The following is a 21,156-nucleotide window of genomic DNA, read 5'->3' on the forward strand; positions in this document are numbered from 1 at the left end:
CTAACTAGAGAACTACAGTAATATAACTCTAATACATGTTGCATTTGTATTAAAATAAATAGATGCATTACGCACGTAACGACAAATATTAACTTTTAGGAAGGAAATTGGCATTGGTAAAAAATTTAGCTTATCTTGGTTATCTAACTTTCTCAACATTGATTTCTTGTAAGATGTAACTTACCTTCTGTACACTCACGCCCTCTGGAGGCATACATGCGCATAACAAAAATATAACGTATATCATTATTAAAAAATATATTACAACATTATTTAAAACATATTTTGTTTCGAATTATTTTTTATTCTAAATAAATATCTCCATAAAAGGCAATATTTAGTTTGAAACGTTATTATAAATGAATTCCGGAAACATCGAAGAGAATTTACCACGTGAGTGACGTGCCTGGAACTGAGCCAATGAGCATCGCCGCACCTGACGCGTCGTGTCAGCTGACCGCAACTGAAAACTTCTGTCATATGACCTTTGATTTCATCGCTTCTTCAGATGTAAACTGTCCTCTGTGCAAGCAATTTGACGCGAAAGAGACGGATTATAACTGCGTTATAACATGACACACAGGCGGACATACTTGGAGCTTTGCGCTTTATTAGTTTATCTGTGTGTTAATGTGAAGCCGGTGAACGGTGTCTGGCCATTGCCTCAGCAGATAGATGAATCCACAGAGAGATACGCGCTGAGTCCACAGTTCCTCTCTTTCACCTATGGAAAAGATTCAGCTGCGCAGACGGGCTGCTCTGTGTTGGATAATGCCTTTGAAAGATATTTCTCCGTCATATTTCCAGACTTTACGCATGCTTCAGGTCAGCTGTGATTGAGGATGGAAAGGGTTAACGTTACTTCCGTATTGTAGTTTGTGTGTATTTTATACAAGTTATGTATTTTATACTACCCATTATAGACAAAGTATATATTATTACGAACATATTAAGTCTAAATATAATAAAAAAGCGATTGTTATTGAAATTATTTGTTTTTACAAACAGCCTTTTACTTAAATGTATGCACAACAAGTAATGCATTACTTAACATACATAACATTATTTGCGTTTTTATTCAAACCTTCACCTTTTTGGATTCAAGGTGGCTTAAAAATGCTTCAACAGTTAATAATTAATAAACAATTCAAACAATTCATATAACAAATTATTGCAATATTTGGATTTGTTAAATTAATTAATTAATTAATTTCTTATAAATAATTTCATTGCTTACAAAATTGTTATAAATTAAAAGATTAATTTAATATAAATAGTCACAAATCGTTATAAATTAAAAGATTCATTTAAAATAAATAGTCACGTCAACATCCCATGATTCTTCTGTAGATGAAGTGTAGTCATGTGCAAAAACAGGTTTTTCTTGCTACTTTTTTGTATAAACAATTCAACATTGTGCATCGGTTTGAATGGCTTGTGGGTTTAGAAATAGATCTGTGTATGTCATTTTGTTTTATATTGTATTGCTTAACCACATCGTTCATTTTAAACAGGATCAAGATTTCATCACATGTGGTCTGAGGCGAAACCATTTGTCGTTTCTGTTAGTGTCAAAACCAGTGGGTGTGATGGCTACCCCGATGAAGATTCGGATGAGAGCTGTGAGTATCTCCTGTTGAATGGGATTTTGGGGTTTACCTCCTGCTTGTGAACTTTTCACCTTCCTTTGCTTTAGTCATGGGAAAAATGACAACATCTGAAGTTCAACTGCATTTTCCTGATGCTTTTAAAGACAATTCATATTTTGTTTTTGCAGATAGCCTGAGTGTGTCTGAGGGCCAAGCTTTGCTGAAATCGGTATCGGTATGGGGCGCTTTAAGAGGTTTGATGACCCTTTTCAGGATTATTCAGTCTCATTTAGTGTTTTACATTTGTGCAAAGTAAAAGTTCTCATTCGTACCCTAAGTTTTGGATGTTAAAATGAACAACAGTCTATATGAAGTTAGTAATAAGCATAATGCACACCCAGCTCTATCTTCATACAGCTGTTTCTGTACTACTCTTGGTTGCATTTTAACACAAAATGTATCACAGACGAATCTATAATGCATTATCATTACATGCATTTCATTGGTATTACTGGAAAGGATAAACATGTTTATTAGAAGGGGCCGTCCCAGTAAGTCAAAAGTTTTGAAACGTTCACTCGTTCTTTATTTATATATATATTTTCACCTTAGAATAATAACAAACTCGTCCAAACTATGGTAGAACACAAATGCAACTGTGGGAATTATGTTGGTGACTAAAAGCATCCAAAATAAATCAAAACTGTTATATTTTATCATCTAAAGTGCAGTCACCCTTTGCCTAAAAATTGCAAAACCGTACTCGTTTCATTTTATGAAGTTTCACCTTAACTCATTCCCCGCCAGCCATTTTTTGAAAAGTTGCCCGCCAGCATTTTTTTTTTTTAAGTTTTCACAAAATGCCTTCCAGGAAAATTTTCTTCTTAAAATATATAAACAAACAAATATATCAAACGAAAGAACAGACCCTCTACTTTCAAACAAACAATAAACAAACAAAAACAGAAAATAAACGTTTGATCCTATCTATATTTTTTCTCTGCTGCTTGGGTATTTTTCTTTAAAAATATTTTTTTGTCAAAAAGCTGAAATAATTGCATTTTTGTGAAGGAATTTAGTTAGAGATCAGATTCAGAACGATTATCAAAACATACACAGAGTTTAAAATAAATAAATAACGTTTTGGCTTCAGTTTTTTTATAAATTGGGTAAGTGATTAACATAAAAATTATTTTTTATTTATGTTTTTTTAATGCAAATGTTTTCTTTTAATTGACGAGATAACTCCAATGACTTCACATTTTAATCTGGGCTCTTATTGGCTGCTTTTCCTTTTAATATTTAGTCATTTATTTTAAAAAAATCAAAATGAAAATCGTTTAACATTTATCACTTACACAAATAATGCACTAACCAAATGTTTGTCATTTTTAAAACCCTAAATATCAGGTCTGGAGTCAATGAGTCAGCTCGTGTACCAGGATGATTATGGCTCTGTAAGTATTGCGTTGTGTTATTGCATTCTTACAGTTGTAATAAATCAAAGCCCCAATGCTGCGAATTGCAGAAATAATGTCCATTTATGCTCTCTCTCTGCAGTACTTTATCAATAAAACAGAAATCGTGGACTTCCCACGCTTTGCTTTCAGAGGTCTTTTGCTGGACACCTCAAGGCATTATTTACCTCTGCCCGCTATTCTAAAGACCCTGGTTAGTACTCGTTCATTTTAGGGCCACATATAAAAAACACACACGCCATAACAATCAATAACATGCTGTGTATTTGTATTTTTCTCTGGAGGATGCCATGTCCTACAGTAAATTCAATGTATTTCACTGGCACATTGTGGACGACCCTTCCTTCCCATATCAGAGTCGTAGGTTTCCGGACCTCAGCAGTAAGGTACGTTTAAAGTTTGTAAAATCACAAAAAATAAAAAAACACCACATTTGTAGCATTTGCGTTTTACCTAGTCCTATTGGTCCAAAATTATGCTTATTGGCTGTAATTGGGCGTCACATGTCTTAGTGTCGAGACATAAAGTGCCACCCACTGGAAATTTGTTGAGCCTTGTTAGCTCACAATGTAGGTATATTATTACGTAGTGATTACTGTCTAAACATAAACTACGTCATTTACAGACTCTTTTTTTTGTTCTAGGGAGCTTTTCATCCGTTTACACACATCTACACCCAAACAGACGTAATGAGGGTGATTGAACATGCAAGAATGAGGGGCATTAGAGTCGTACCTGAGTTTGACTCACCTGGACACACGCAGTCATGGGGAAAAGGTTCATGTTTCTTCCTCTTTACCTCTCTCACACATACAAAGAGATGTGAATAATGAAGGCATTCATGAATAATGAAAGCAACCCTTTAACGTGACTACCAGTGCTTTGATTTGCTAATGTATACTTGTTCACTCTAAAGATCTTCAGTTTAACCAAAGATCACAATGTCAAGACCGGTTACACATGATCTGCTGTATTTAAATGTAGTATATGTCCCGTGGATCAGTAGTCATACAAAATGTATAGTTTTAAAATGTACACTCACTATGTTTCTCATCTAATTCTCAGGACAGCCAGATCTTTTGACACCTTGTTACAAGGGAGATGTTCCCACTGGGACATTTGGACCTGTCGATCCAACGCTCGATTCCACCTATAAGTTCATGGAAAGCCTCTTTAAAGAGGTGAAGTCTGTCTTTCCTGACTCTTACGTTCATATAGGAGGGGACGAGGTCAGTTTTACCTGCTGGTAAGCGACTTTAACATCGTCATAGGCTTCTTATCAGTCTTTGACTTTATTACCACATAAACAAACTTTTTGTATATTACTCTGGTTGACAGGAAGTCCAATCCCAATGTGGGAAAGTTTATGGAAAAGATGGGCTTTGGGAAGGATTACACTAAATTGGAATCGTTCTATATGGAGAAGTAAGTAGAAAATGCTTAAAGGAATATTCCACTTTTTTATAAAAGACTTTTTATATCCAAGATGTTAATGTCTTTCTTTCTTTAGTCCAAATTTGTTTTTTTTTTATGAAAACATATTTTTTCAATATAGTGGACTTTAGTGGACTCTAAAACATCCCAACCGACTCATAAAGGTCTTAGCTAGCAAAACTATTGTAATTTTCGCCAAACAAGTACTTTTAAACCACAACTTCTCATCTTGCACTAGCCGCATGATGCACCAGCGCGACCTTGTGATTAGATAATCACATGCAGTTTAAAATTGCAGTTTCCCAAAAAGTACTTTTTTGATTTAAAAGAACCTTTTTTGGTGAAAATTACAATCGTTTCAGTAGCTAAGGCCTTTATGCCTCGGTTGGGATCGTTTAGAGTCCACTAAAGTCCACTATATGGAAAAAAATCCTAGATTTTCGTGGAGCTCATGGTTTACCGTTCCAGTGCAGCTTCAAAAGGCACTAAACGATTTTAACCAAGGCATAAGGGTCTTATCTAGCGAAACAATCGTCATTTTTGCAAAAAATTTTAAAAAGTAGCCTACTTTTAAACCACAACTTTTTGTCTGGCACTAGCCGTGTGATGCACCAGCGCAACCTTACGTATTACGTAATCACATACAGTTTAAAATTGCAGTTTCCAAAAAAGTACTTTTACAATTGTTTCGGTAGCTAAGACCTTTATGCCTCAGTTGGGAGTCCTTAAGTCCACTATATGGAAAAAAATCCTGGATTTTCGTGGACCTCAATGTTTTACAGTTCCAGTACAGCTTCAAAGGGCTCTAAACGATTCCAACCAAGGCATAAGGGTCTTATCTAGCGAAACGATCGTCATTTTTGCCAAAAAATTTAAAAAGTACTTTTAATCCGCAACTTTTCGTTTTGCACTAGCTGTGTGAGGCGCCAGCGCAACCTTATGTATTACATAATCACATCGAAAGGTCACGCGTTACATATGTGAAACGCACACTTGCGGACCATTTTAAACGATAAACTGACACAAAGACATTAATTAGTATCAGTCCACATACAAAAACATCTGAATGGTCCTCTTTCTCCACACTTGTAAACACTGGAGCGCTAGTTTCACATACGTCATGCGTGATTCAACGTGATTAGGTAATACGTAAAGTCACGCTGGCGCATTACACGGCTACTGCAAGCAGAGCATGTGAGCGGTGTGGAGCGGTGTGACGCTCCGCTAAATATTCCGCTCTACTGTTCAAGCGCTCCACTCAGTCGCTCACGGCCCAAGCAAGCGCTCCGTTAACTTTCCGCTCACGCTCACAAATAAACCAATTCCCGCTCAGATCCCGCTCCGACATAAAAAAAAATATTTAGTAAGCCTAATTGTTTTCTGTACTGACGTTCTTGGATAATTGCATTTAATTAAAGTATTAGCTGATAAATAGCAGTTATGTACAGTTGTGTGTTGGCTATTAGACCTAGTTTAACTGATACGGATATAATTCAAATTAACAATTTGTTTCCACGACATCCACATGTTTTACTAATTCACAATTTTAAGTTATAATAAATGTAATAAGTAATTACGAAATATTATAACAATTCGTTCCCCTTACGAGAAAAAGATTAACAAACTATAATATTATATAAATATATTATTTGAAAAAAACTAAAATAAATTGAAGAACAATTTCTTAACAAGAAGGTTTTTAAGTGCGAATTTACATTGCATCGGTAAAAACAGAACACAGTGTCTTAAAGAAATTAAAATTAGACAGTATTTATGAACCTGTAAATGTACAAAACGAATGCAATACAGAATATTTATTTATGGCATTTTCAATAGTATATTAGTAGATAAATTAACATGTATCTATGAAAAAATAAATCATTATTTTGGCTAAATTAATCTGGATAGATCATATAATACGAAATATTATAACAGTTCCCCTTACGAGAAAAAGATTAACAAACTATAATATTATATAAATATATTATTCGAAAAAAACTAAAATAAATTTAAGAACAATTTCTTAACAAGAAGGTTTTTAAGTGCGAATTTACATTGCATCGGTAAAAACAGAACACAGTGTCTTAAAGAAATTAAAATTAGACAGTATTTATGAACCTGTAAATGTACAAAACGAATGCAATACAGAATATTTATTTATGGCATTTTCAATAGTATATTAGTAGATAAATTAACATGTATCTATGAAAACGAATAAATCATTATTTTGGCTAAATTAATCTGGATAGATCATTTTAGTCAGACTAAACATTTCATCATTTCAGTACAAGAACAAGCTTAAATGCTATCTAACAACTTACATTTTATCCCAAATGTTACATGGTCGAAAATATGTAGAAATATAGCCTATACGAGAACAAATTACAGAACAAAAATGTTTAGGTCACGCGGACCGAACGAAAAGCCGTTAATTAAGCGGACTCTCTGTAAAATAGAGGACGTGCTGAATCAGTCGAGTCGGCAGATTATCATTAATGTTTATAATGTTCCACGCAGATACTGTTGATGAAAAAATGTAATATCTAAATGGCCAGGTAAGTCAAGTGTTCAGTCAGTTAATACTAAATGCACCGGCGTTTTTGGCTACAGCTTCCTCATCCACGGAGTGGCCGCTGTACAAGAACTATTAAATGTTTTTATTTTAAGTGGTTTTAAGCAATCAGTTATAAATATATTTGTATTTGTGTTGATCAGTTAGATTAAAGTTATTTTAATCTTTAAAACTGCATCTAGATGCAGACGACGCTACAGTTATTCTGTCATCTTAGTTTCATTTCTTTCATTTATATATAAGGCTGACAACTTCATTAAAACAATATTTGAACTCCATAACTTATTGCTAGCCATTTTTATAGATTCTCGAACTAGCAAATTACCAAAGGGCATTCTGGGATGAGCGAGCGGTGCTGAGCGTATTGAGCGAGCGGAGCGGAATTTTCGGAAATGCGCTCTGCGCTCTGATGGAAATATTACCGCACCGCTCAACGCTCCGCTCCCGCTCCGCACCGCTCACATGCTCTGACTGCAAGAAGAGATGTTGTGGTTACAAAGTACTTATTTTCTTGGCGAAAATAGTTGTGTTTGACACATGAAAACATCTGAGGTTACGTATGTAACTGTTGTTCCCTGAGAAGGGAACGAGACGCTGCGTCTCCCTTGCCATACTTCCTGCGTCCCTGTAATGCCGTCTTTGGCAATATTTCAGATATCGATATACTTTCTGGCTCCCTTGTCACCCTGTCTTTGTCGGCAAGCCTCACCATTGGTTGAATTTGATATACACATTCATACGCACTTACCCCTGGAGGCGTCCCTAAAGTGTCACCACAGTGACGCAGCGTGAGTTCCCTTGAAAGGGAACTGTAACAATGTATCTTTAAAGATAACACAATGTAACCTTGCTCTCACTTGAAATGTGTCCCCAAATTTAGTCCTTGAATTTGAGGGTATTGGACCTGGAAAGTCCTTGAAAGGTCCTTGAATATGAAGTTAATTAAGGTGTGGGAACCCTGTTTCCTCAAAAAAACTTAATTTCTTCTTGACTGAAGGAAGAAAGACAAACATATTGGATGACATCGGAGTGAGTAAATTATTAGAATTTTTTATGAGTAATCCTTTAAAATGAAATGTACACCCACGATCACTACTTGGCTGTTCTTTATTATTAATGTTTTATTGTAATGGTGAAGTTATGATAATATAAATAATTGATTAATATCAATGGGGAATTAAAGTATGTAATAACAAAAAGTTGATGGAGCCGTCCACAGCTTTAACATCATTATTTTGTTTTTCTAGGATAGTGAACATGACCGCCGCTCTCAACAAAACCGCCATTGTGTGGCAGGACGTGTTTGACTACCATGAGAGAGTGAGTAAAGATTCACTTCATCTAGATTCAATCAAAAAGCAAATGATTTAACCAGAATAAGGTACCTTTCTTCTAGCCCAGATCTATGTACGTGGTGGAGGTTTGGAAACAGGGATGTTACCTGTGCGAGATGCGTCGGGTGACTAAGGCAGGGTTAAAGGTTATACTGGCGGCCCCCTTCTACCTCGACCTGCCGATACCCACTCACAGCTGGGCTCGCTATTACAAGATACGGCCCTTAGCTTTTAGGGGTCAGAGCATAAGTACAAACTGCTAACAGAGTGCCGTGCGTTGCTGTGACTTAACATCCGGCCAGTTTTCCAGTGTGAATGCGTGTGCTCTACTAAGTGAGAATTAAATATTTCACAACTGAAAGCATTTGGTTTATTTTGATCTAATTTAAGAAAGTGCAAGGGTAATGTCTTAAGGGTAATGTTCATTAAGTTAAGCCCAATTTATACTACATTTATGATCGTATTGAAACAAATAATGTGTCAAAAAGGCCAACAGATGCATGAATTGCATTAATGCAGATATTATCGATGGATAGATTATATGTATACTGTCAAAGTATGTGAGACTGTTTCCTGTCTCAGATTCCTCAGGATACAGTCCTGGAGATCTGGAAGGGCCTTCCGGAAAAATACGATGCTGAACTGAGCCGCATGACCAAAGCTGGGTACCGGGTTCTGCTCTCTGCCCCCTGGTACATCAACCATATCAGCATGGGACAGGACTGGCGTTACTCATACGCAGTACAGCCACAGAATTTCTCCGGTGTGTGGAGTAAAACGTTGGGCTGGAGATGAGGGTCGTGCGTACCCCAGCGGGTGCTATTGGTGGTGGTGACAACTGAATTTTAAAGGGATAGGTGTTAAATGAGTAATGATGTCATCTTCTGATTTCTAGATCCTGTTTATTTTAGTTTTTCTGTAGTTATGATTGGGCTTAATGGTTAAAAGCAATGAATTTAGTGCATAACTTATTTCTGAAAACATTATAGGCCGGTTTTCTGGACAAGGTTTAACCTAGTCCCAGGCAGGGTTCCCACGGGTCCTTGAAAGTATTTGAATCTGGGGGGAAAATTCAAGGCCCTGTGAAGTTTTTGAAAATATACATACATAGATACAGGTCATTGAAAGTGCTTGAATCTATTTTATGCAAGAAGTTTTCTGGAAAAAAATCCATATTATTTCCTGTGTAGTGTAGGATAATATCATAAAAATTCTAGACTTTTTAAGCACACATGCTAAACTGTTCGCTTTATGCTTATATCTTCTGTATGCGAATGTTATTCATACCAAAATGCTTTTTAGTTGTGTTTGACACATGAAAACGTCTCGGGTTACGTATGTAACTGTTGTTCCCTGAGAAGGGAACGAGACGCTGCGTCTCCCTTGCCATACTTCCTGCGTCCCTGTAACGCCATCTTTGGCAATATTTCAGATAGCGATAAACTTCCTGGCTCCCGCGTCACCCTGTCTTTGTCGTTAAGCCTCACCATTGGTTGAATTTTATATACACATACAGACGCACTTACCCCTGGAGGCGTACCCAAAATGTCACCGCAGTGACGCAGCGCGAGTTCCCTCGAAAGGGAACTGTAACAATGTATCTTTAAAAGTAACACAATGTAATCTTGAAATGTGTCCCCACATTTAGTCCTTGAATTTGAGGGTATTGGACCTGGAAGTCCTTGAAAGGTCCTTGAACCCTGCCCAGGTTAAAATGAAAGTTTGAGCTGCCTAATTTTAAAGCATCATACACTGACATATCTTAACATACATCAGTGCCATTTTTGCACACCAGCATTGTTTTTTGTAAGGTATGTTTTTCTGTCCAGAAAACTGACCCTATATCAGTTGTTTTAGTTTATTTGAAGCAGAGCATATCAAAATCATTTTAATGTTTGTTTTGTTGTTGTTTGAAGTGCTTTGCTGTGCATGTTTGGCTTTGTGGATTGTGGTTAAAGTTGAACTTTGATTTTCATTGTTTAGGCACGGATGAGCAGAAGAAGTTGGTGATCGGCGGTGAGGTTGCCATGTGGGGCGAATTTGTCGACGCCACCAATCTCTCCCCTAGATTGTGGTATGAGAAAGCAATGAAGAATCCATTATTAATAAACCATATTCTCCACATGTTTATACTGTATGTATTTGTCTGTGTGAAGGCCGAGAGCTTGTGCTGCAGCTGAGAGATTGTGGAGCGATGAAAATAAAACGATGAATGCGGATTTGGCCTTCCCTCGCCTGACTGACTTCCGCTGCAGACTTCTAAGGTACTACTATGTTTTGTGATCATTCTTTAAAAAGCTCTGGCTCATTTAAGTTGCACAATACACTTTTTTTATACAAAAGCATTTTTTAATACTAAAGATTGTATTTTACGTCACTAAACAAAATCATTCATAATTTCTGTATTCCGCAGGCGGGGTATTAAGGCAGAGCCCCTGTATGTTGGTCATTGTAATCATGAGTACAGTGGTCTGTGAATACAGAGAGGTACCAGCGGACACGAAGGCAATATTTTGTGCACTGTAATACTACTTTTGAATTTGCACATTACTTTTTATATTACGGTAAAGGTTGTTTTTTAAAATACAATGTGAATTTTACGATTAAAGATTTATGCAAGAATGCTTTGTTTTTGTTTTTTGTCAAACATTAAATGCAAGTCTTAAAAAACTTAGGCACACCTAAAAATGCATTCTTGTCATTGCGTTACATAACAAAATATCAGCCAAGTGGCATTTGGATTTAATATAAAGAAACGCCATTAGAACTTTCATTGAAGTTGTTTATATTATTAAATTAGTGCTGGGCAAAGATTAATCAAAAACAAAATAAAAGTGATTTTTAGCATAATATACAAGTGTGTGCTGTGTGTAATTTATTATGTATATATAAATACACACACAGTCATGTATGTATTTAAAAAAACATTTACGTGTGTATATATATTTATTTATATTTGTATATATATTCTATATTATATATAAATTTTAGAAAAATTTATATGAATATATGTATGTGAGTGTGTTTAAATATACCTATTAATTCCACACAGCACACACGCTTATATTACGCAAAAATTAACGTTTATTTTGTTTAAAAAAATTATATATAATTTTTTTTAAATGTATATGTATGTGAGTGTGTTTAAATATACATAATAATTACACACAGCACACACACTTATATTATGCAGAAATTAACTTTTATTTTGTTTTAAAAAATTATATATAAAAAATAAATTCTGATATTTATATATGTATGTGAGTGTTTAAATAAACATAATAATTACACACAGCACACACAGTTATATTATACAAAAATTAACTTTTATTTTGTTTAAAAAAATTATATATAAATAAAAAAAATCTGAAATGCATATATGTATGTGAGTGTTTAAATATACATAATAATTACAGCCAGCACACACACTTATATTATGCAAAAATTTACTTTTATTTTGTTTTAAAAAATTATATATAAATAAAAAAATCTTACATTTATATATGTATGTGAGTGTTTAAATATACATAATAATTACACAAAGCACACACACTTATATTATGCAAAAATTCACTTTTATTTTGTTTAAAAAAAAAATATATATAAACAAAAAAAATTCTGAAATTTGTATGTGAGTGTTTAAATATACATAATAATTACACACTGCACACACACTTATATTATGCAGAAATTAACTTTTATTTTGTTTTAAATTATTATATAGAAATAAAAAAAATTCTGAAATATATATGTATGTGAGTGTTTAAATATACATAATAATTACACACAGCAAACACACTTATATTATGCAGAAATTAACTTTTATTTTGTTTTAAATTATTATATAGAAATAAAAAAAATTCTGAAATATATATGTATGTGAGTGTTTAAATATACATAATAATTACACACAGCACACACACTTATATTATGCAGAAATTAACTTTTATTTTGTTTTAAATTATTATATAGAAATAAAAAAAATTCTGAAATATATATGTATGTGAGTGTTTAAATATACATAATAATTACACACAGCACACACACACTTATATTATGCAGAAATTAACTTTTATTTTGTTTTAAATTATTATATAGAAATAAAAAAAATCTGAAATTTATATATGTATGTGAGTGTGTTTAAATATACATAATAATTACACACAGCACACACACTTATATTATGCAGAAATTAACTTTTATTTTGTTTTAAATTATTATATAGAAATAAAAAAAATTCTGAAATATATATGTATGTGAGTGTTTAAATACACATAATAATTACACACAGCACACACACACTTATATTATGCAGAAATTAACTTTTATTTTGTTTTAAATTATTATATAGAAATAAAAAAATTCTGAAATTTATATATGTATGTGAGTGTGTTTAAATATACATAATAATTACACACAGCACACACACTTATATTATACAAAAATTTACTTGATGATTAATCTTTGCCCAGCACTATATTAAATATAAATATTAAGTCAATAAGTGTATTAATATCAACAAAACAATAAATATGCTGTTCAAAAATAATGTAAAAATGTCACTTTATGGGAAATCAAATGCTGTTGTTTGTCTTCTGTGTAAGGAATAAATAAATAAATTTCAAGGTTTATTATTTATGTATGCGTACAAGTGGCATACAAGAGGAAATTAAATAAGGAAAAATGTTAATTAACTGTTAACATAAGTTAATGCAGAATGAACCAATATAAACTATTGTATTTGCATTAACAAAGATTAATAAATAATTAAAAACTATATTGTTTATCGGTAGTTCATGTTATCTAATGCATCTACTAACATTAACAAATACAACCTTATTGTGTAAAGTGTTACCAAATTCTTTAAATGTAGTTAATTTTACAGTAAGGTTAAAAGTACAGTGTCAGGTTAATAGCTGATGTAAAGTAGCTACACATTTAATGAAATCTCCTGCCACTAAAACACCAATCCTGTTTCAGCAGCTACACAACAACAGATCCTATTAACCGTACTGGGCTTTACACATGAGCTAATGTACAATACTGTCAGGTGTGGACGTCTAAAAGTAATAGCTGGCTGCTATGTATGTATATACTGTATATGTACAGTACTGTGCAAAAGTAGATTTGTTTTCGTTGCATTAATGTGTGAAAGATGCTGTTTTTCAAGTGGTTTACAAATGGCTACACACATATCTATTTCAATATTTAAATGAACAGCTTCACAATCACATCTAAAGCGGTTTTGTGTCCTATAATTGTTTTAATTCCTCCATTATTTGTTGCCTGATCCTTCCTTGACGATTCAGCAACAATTCTCAGTTGCATGAAATAATTAAGCCTCTCTGTGCCTCGCTCAGCACTAACATAACTTATTTTAACTTAAGTCCTCCTAATGTTTAAGTTACTTGTCAAAATGAGCTTACATGCCTTTGATATTTACTTAGACAATTGATTTTCTCATTGACGGGATTATGCTGCTGATAGCAGATGGCAAGGATTGGCTAATCCCAGAATGCAACGGTGCCGCCCCGTTCCCACCTGGCCTCTTCTGTTCCCCCACTTCTACCAAAAAGTCCGGCCTAATTCAGAAAGAGACTGACCTCTATGTAACCTTTGGTTTGTTTATGGGATATTGATAACCCAGAATGACCTGGAATATGGAAATACAGTAGCCATGCTAAGTTTTTAGCATTATATCTCATTAATGCATTTGGCAGATGCTTTTATCCAAAAGGGACTCTTGGTGCATTCAAGCTAACATTATTAAAAACAGTGCTCCTGTATAGCATTGCTTAAGCTGCGCAAAAGGTCATGGGTTTGAACCCAGGAAACACACACACTGCAAAAAAAATTATTTTCAAGAAAACGTCTTCTAGGTTTTTTGTCTTGTTTTCAGTAAAAATATCAAAAAATTCTTAAATTAAGATGCTTTTTCTTGATGAGCAAAATGACCCAAGAAAATAAGTCTAGATTTTAGGCCAAAAATATCAAATTTAAGTGATTTTGTGCATAAAACAAGCAAAAAAAATCTGCCAATGGTGTAAGCAAAAAAATCTTAAACACTAAATTCAAGAAAAATTCAACAAGCAATGCCAATGGGGTGAGAAAAAAATCTTGAAATAAGATTTCTTTTTTTTTTCTAAAATCCCTTTGGCAGATATTTTTGCTTGTTTTAAGCACAAATTAACTTAAATTGTATATTTTTTTGTCTTAAAACTAGACTTATTTTCTTAGGTCATTTTGCTCATCAAGAAAATAAATCTTTATTTAAGAATTTTTATATATTTCTACTGAAAACAAAAAAAATACTAAGTTAGAAAGTAATTTTTTGCAGTGTAAAGGGGTTCCCTGGGATCGAACCCAAGAGCTTTGCACTGCTAAAGCAATGTAAATAATATCACATTTACGTCATTCAATGTATAATCAAATGTCATGAAAATTACAATATACATTTGAATTACATTTTGTGATAAATATCCACTAACACAATATCCAGCTTGTTGCATTTCCCGCCAAGTTGTTATAACTTGGCAAGCAACATGCAAGTTCTCCAACGGTCGATCCGGAAATCCAGTTAATGATGGCATTAGTTAATTACTGCTTAAACTAGGCTTGTTGACTTGTGCCAACTTTTCCTCAGTAGCACAGTCGTACGAATTCAACATAACCGCAGGCAACATATGGCACCTCGTGTCCATTTATGCATTTAATCCCGAACACAAAGATTAATCACAATGAGTCATAGATTTTTAAGTCTTTGGCTTCTTTCCACAGGCTTGGGTTTGTCTATTGAATGTGATAAATGGCCCTAATTACAGTTTTAGGGCTTATTAGTTATTATTTTTATGATTGGATCTTATATTGGCAATTGTATTTCATAATCCATATTGTAAGAATGACAACAGTTAAATTGTTTCACTAAGTCTAAAGCTCATATATATATATATATATATATATATATATAAAGCCAAACCTAAGATTTGTGTTCTTTATGGGCCCCAATGATAACAACACATGATAGTTTGTAACTTCTTTATCAGTTTATTTGCATTTCAAAACAAACTGTGGAAACTTTGGAAAAGTTTCCACAGTTTGTTTTGAAATGCAAATAAACTGATCAAGAAGTGACAAACTCTCATGAGTTGCTATCATTGGTGGCCATAAAGAACACAAATCTTAGGTTTGGCTTTCAGTGTCGACTTAAGGCAAAGGCTGTTGGCCTCTTGTTTCTGCGTGCATACTGTAAAAGTTACAGTAGTCTCACTCTTTGACAACAGATTTAAAGAGATTATACATAAAGCGCCTTACGTGATGCACAGAGATGTGAACTTATGTCGATATGCCCTCAAGGTCATTTCCTTCACCTGCTCCATACAGACAAATACACACATCTCATTCTCAAATGCTTTACTTTTTATTACTGCTATACTACTCACTCAAAAAAATGAACTTGGTTGGAGTCAGTTTTACAAAATAATTTCTTGTTCACTTTACTTAACAAACACAAGTAACGGCATATGATTAATTTAACTTTGTAATTTCAACAAAAGACTGTGTCTTGTCAGCTTTACTTCAAAATTATTTGTTCAGCCAATAAAACATTGTTGCGTAAAAGTAACAGATTAATAAAACCAATACAGACTTGCATCTCATTGGCTGATGATGCTGCAGTGTATTATGGGTAAATTGTTGTTCTGGCAGAATTGTTGTACCCTCTTGCAAAAGTGTAGCACGATAAGTGAGTAATAAGTGGCCAAGTATTAGTTAATTAACTTGTTCTGATATATTTTAGAACAAAACAAACCAACAAACGGTTTGAAATGTTACATTGCATTTCAAATATGTTTGTGATATGTTTGATAAACTGTAATTAAATAAAGGTTGTACTGAGCAGCTGCATGATTGATTGATTCGTTGTTATGGAGTTATTAAATCATAAATTTTATCATCAATTAAATGTTTCATAATAGTGACTTTACTAGGATTTCTTTAGTCCATGTAACATTTAAATTGTCAATTTTACACAACCTTTTTTAGTAAATACAACTTACATTTTATTTGTTGACATTACTTAACAAAGCTATGTGGAACCCACTTGACGAAGTTTTTTTAAGTAAATCCAACTTTTTATTTTTTTGAGTGTATTTATATTCATCATTTTATAACAACCCCTTATGGAAGACACACACCAAAAAAAATGAAGAAATAGATAGCGTGGGAAGACTCCAGCATTCCCCATCACTTTACGTGTTAAGTAAGTTGATAAGTTAATAGCAAAATGTATTAATAAATGTTGCATTTTTGTATGATGGATGGATGATGGATTTATATGAGAGTTTAGTTACATCTGTATTTTTTGTGGTATTTTTTTGGGTAATTTATATTTATTTCAAATGTTTATTTTTATATTCAGTTTTTTAAGTACCATACACTTTAAACACGGGGTCAAATATAGAAATTTTCTAGGTTAATTTAATAGTTGGATTTATTTTACTCAGCCATGGTTTGAAATAAAGCAGCATTTTTAAAGTGTATTTTTGTTTGGTTTTTTAAAATATTTACAAATCCCTACAGTTTGTTTTCTAAAAAAAATTTTGAGGAAGTTTATATATTAAGTTTTGCCTTAATTCAAGAAATATAATTCAAGTTTATTTTTCTTACCGCATTGGCAAATATTTTACTTGTTTTAAGCATGAACTCATTTGATTTTCAGATTTTTTTTTAGAATTAAATGGATTCAATGTTCAAGGCTCAATAAAGGTGCTTCACAATGCCTTTTTTTTTGCTTTATGGCTCCATAAAGAAACTTTAACTTTTTTGTAGGATGACATGTGAAACATGTGATTTAATCCCTTAGGTTACTTTACTTTGGTAAATATTTCTTGATTTAAGAATTTTCAGATATTAATGGATGAATGAATCATTATTTATGCTGAAAATCAAGACAAAAAGACATTCATTTCTTTGCGGTGTACCTCTCTATTGTGGCATCATGGTCAAACATTTCGTAAAATCTTTCTTTAAGTATAGGGTGGTGGTCACACAGCGTGTCAGCGGTCAGTAAACTTGACTAGGAGTAACGATGGCAGTCTAGTTACTCTGTTTAAGTGCTGCTGGATCTCTTCAGCAGTCTGATCCTCATCATAGGGCTCAGGACAGGAGCGATCTGACAGTGATCCGCACTGCAGCTCTGATTCTGCTGATGGCAGCAGCGTTTCACAGCATCTGTTTACTGTCAGAGATCTAGGTCACGCTGTGCTCCAGGCAGAAATGTGTGTGACACACCCACAACCACACACGTATGTTCCTCGAGCATCATCTATACGCATATGCACATACACACACACACACACACACACACACACACACACACACAGAAAATTATTGATAAATAGATATAGATAAAATGGACGGACAGACAGACAGACAGACAGATTGATGGGCAGACAGATGGACGGACGGATGGATAAACAGAAAGACAGACAGATGGGCGGACAGACAGATAGATAGATAGGCAGACAAATAAATAGACAGACAGACAGATAGATAGGTGGACAGATAGATAAATAGATAGAAAGACAGATAAATAGATAGACAGATAGATAAACAGACAGACAGACAGAATGGCGGACAGACAGATAGATAGATGGGCGGACAGATAAATAGACAGACAGACAGATAGATGGGTGGTCAGACAGATAGATAGACAGGCATATAGATGGGTGGACAGACAGATAGATAGACAGGCAGATAGATGGGTGGACAGATAGATAAATAGACAGACAGACAGACAGACAGACAGACAGACAGATAGATAGATAGATATTTTGGTGGACAGGTAGATAAATAGATAGACAGATAAATAGATAGACAGACAGATAGATAAATAGACAGACAGATAGGCAGACAGATAGATAAGTAGACAGACAGACAGACAGACGGACGGGCGGGCAAACGGACATATGATAGATGGATAGATACATAGATAGACAGACAGACAGACAGATGGGCAGACGGACATATAGATAAAATGATAGACAGACAACAGACAGATAGATAGAATGATAAACGGATGGACATACAGACAAACAGAAAGATAGAAAGAGATACAGACAGAAAACTGAACGACAAACAAATGGATGGAAAGAGATAGACAAAACAACATATGGATGGATGGATAGATAGATAAACAGACAGCCAGATGGGCGGACAGATAGATAGATGGGCAGACAGATAGATAGATGGGCAGATAGATAGATAGATAGATAGATAGATAGATAGATAGATAGATAGATAGATAGATAGATAGATAGATAGATAGATAGATAGATAGATAGATAGATAGATAGATAGATAGAAAGATAGATAGACAGATAGACAGATGGGCAAATGTACAGATAGATAGATAGATAGATAGATAGATAGATAGATAGATAGATAGATAGATAGATAGATAGATAGATAGATAGATAGATAGATAGATAGATAGATATAGACAGATGGACAGACAAACAGAACGATAGAAAAACAGACGGACAGAAAACTGAAAGACAGACAAAAGAGATAGAAAGAGATAGACAAAACGATATACAAACAGACAAATGACAGACAAATAGACAGAATGATAGAAAGACAGACAGACAGACAGACAGACAGATCGAACGATAGACAGACAAACTAACAAACAAAAAGAAAGATACATAGATAGAATGACAGACAGATGATACAATTATAGACATACAGACAGACAGATGGACAGATAGATAAAACAATAGACAACAATAGAAAATATAGGCATATTTAGATTAAAAGATGGACGGACAGATATATAAAACATTAGACAGACAAACAGATGACAGACAGATAGAAAGAATGATAAACAGGTGGACAGATAGATAGAATGACAGACAGACAGACAGACGGACGGACGGACAGACAGACAGATGGACAGACGGATAGACGGATAGATAGATAGATAGATAGATAGATAGATAGATAGATAGATAGATAGATAGATAGATAGATAGATAGATAGATAGATAGATAGATAGATAGATAGATAGATAGATAGATACAGCAATTGACATGATAGACAGATATATACAATGATAGACAGACAGAGAGACAGAAAGATAAAAACTATAAATAGATAGATGGATAGATGGACAGACAGACAGATAGATGTGTAATTTGTTTGCTATTTTAGCACCTGTAGTATTTTCTATACAAACGTGTGATGATTTTGAGTAATAGAGACTCAGAAGCTTTTTTTAATTAGCAGGACTTGTTATGTTATGCTTAGTGCGGCTGTCTTACATCAACAGCTTTCCCCTGACGTATAAAGAGTCTTATCTCTCGTGTTTATGGTCCCAGCACGTTCACACCGAGACGCAAGACGTTTAGCACACAGTTATGTAACACCTGCCAAGTTACACTGTCAGCACTGCACAGATCAGACTCTAAACTCCTTAAATATGCCCCATGAATCATGGACTGTATGATAAACCCAACCTGTTGTTTTTGTAAGAGATAAATGTGTTCATGTTATTACAATTTATTTCATTACATTTTATAACTTTATTTGTGACCAGATTACATTGATATCACCTGGCATCCCAGATGTATATGGCAGATTTTTTTTTCATGCATTTTAATAAAAAAAAATACACATTTGTTTTTTTAACTGAAAAATTGAAGTCATATACTCTACATCTAACATGACATTAAGATGAAACCTATAATGACCTAAAATGATCCAGTGATGAACTCATGGGTTTACCTGGCTTGTGCACCTTATCAGTCATACGTGTATAATATTCCTGCTATTTTTAGGACTGAATAATCTCTTTGTTTTATCTCTGCTCTGCTCATCTAAGCAAGTCTAACATTATACGTTATTGCCACCTGCTAGTTACATAAAGACAGTTAATTCCAACCTGCTGTGACAGGCACTGGTTTGTGCTGGTGTAAAGCACGCGCTCACACCTGCTGAAGTCACGCGGCAAACTTTTGTTCTGGATATTCGCTCACATGGTTTGACATTCATGTGCCATTCTCTAATAAAACACAATGCCCAAAAGCAAAGCGACAAGTTGGCACACAGGTCAGGCACACTATACAATTCTGAATCAGCAGTTTAATACAAGGTATACAATTCGGTTCAAGCTCTCGTCCAATGCCAGATAAACATTCCTGCACAGAAAAGCCACCTGAATTTCACATGTGCACAATCACGTATGGCTTATATAAATTCCCATTTAAAATGTATACACCTTAAAAAAATCCTGGGTTATTTTTGGGACAAACCCAACCCATTGGGTTGTATTTTAAAAATACATATAAAGCTTTATAAAATTCATATTAGAATTATAATAGATTTCAAATTTTACAGCCCATACTGCAAAAAAATATTTTTCCTGGCCAAAATATAAGTTTGTATAAAATGTATAAAATAAAAAATGTATAAATATGAATAAAATGTACAATTATAAGTATATTTTTACAGTTGAAAATATATTTCTTTTAACCTGTTTTAAGTTGTTTACAGGTTTATAACATGCACATTTTTTACCAATGTGACATGAATAAAATGCTTTAAAATATATTTATTTTTAAAATATATTTTTTTTAAAATTGCCAAAAAAATATATTTGTGAAAATTTTATTTTTGTTAATATATTTCAACACACATGTTTTTGCCATTTTTTGTATATTTTTAAATATATTTTAAAGTATATTTGAAAAAA

General features: G+C 33.7%; 1 protein-coding gene across 1 annotated transcript; it reads left to right on the plus strand.

The window, feature by feature from the left end:
• The first annotated feature begins 445 nt into the window (after window positions 1-445).
• Window positions 446-11,079, plus strand: hexa (hexosaminidase A (alpha polypeptide)). The gene is made up of 14 exons (XM_065292167.2): window positions 446-825; window positions 1,515-1,622; window positions 1,778-1,843; window positions 3,000-3,046; window positions 3,150-3,260; window positions 3,352-3,453; window positions 3,712-3,844; window positions 4,133-4,313; window positions 4,406-4,492; window positions 8,321-8,393; window positions 8,990-9,170; window positions 10,391-10,481; window positions 10,564-10,671; window positions 10,821-11,079. The coding sequence occupies exons 1-14, from the start codon at window positions 573-575 to the stop codon at window positions 10,882-10,884; spliced, it is 1,605 nt and encodes a 534-aa protein (XP_065148239.1). The 5' UTR covers window positions 446-572; the 3' UTR covers window positions 10,885-11,079.
• Window positions 11,080-21,156: the final 10,077 nt, after the last annotated feature.

This window comes from Paramisgurnus dabryanus, chromosome 23, assembly GCF_030506205.2.
Source record: "Paramisgurnus dabryanus chromosome 23, PD_genome_1.1, whole genome shotgun sequence".
NCBI classification, from domain to species: Eukaryota; Metazoa; Chordata; class Actinopteri; order Cypriniformes; family Cobitidae; genus Paramisgurnus; species Paramisgurnus dabryanus.

What these genes read in the sequence shown, in the direction of transcription:
- hexa (XM_065292167.2), top strand. Translation starts at nt 573, where the DNA reads ATGACACACAGGCGGACATACTTGGAGCTTTGCGCTTTATTAGTTTAT. An exon ending in TGTTTGACTACCATGAGAGA is followed by an intron (nt 8,394 to 8,989) that starts GTGAGTAAAGAT and finishes TTCCTGTCTCAG; the next exon opens with ATTCCTCAGGATACAGTCCT. An exon ending in AATCTCTCCCCTAGATTGTG is followed by an intron (nt 10,482 to 10,563) that starts GTATGAGAAAGC and finishes GTCTGTGTGAAG; the next exon opens with GCCGAGAGCTTGTGCTGCAG.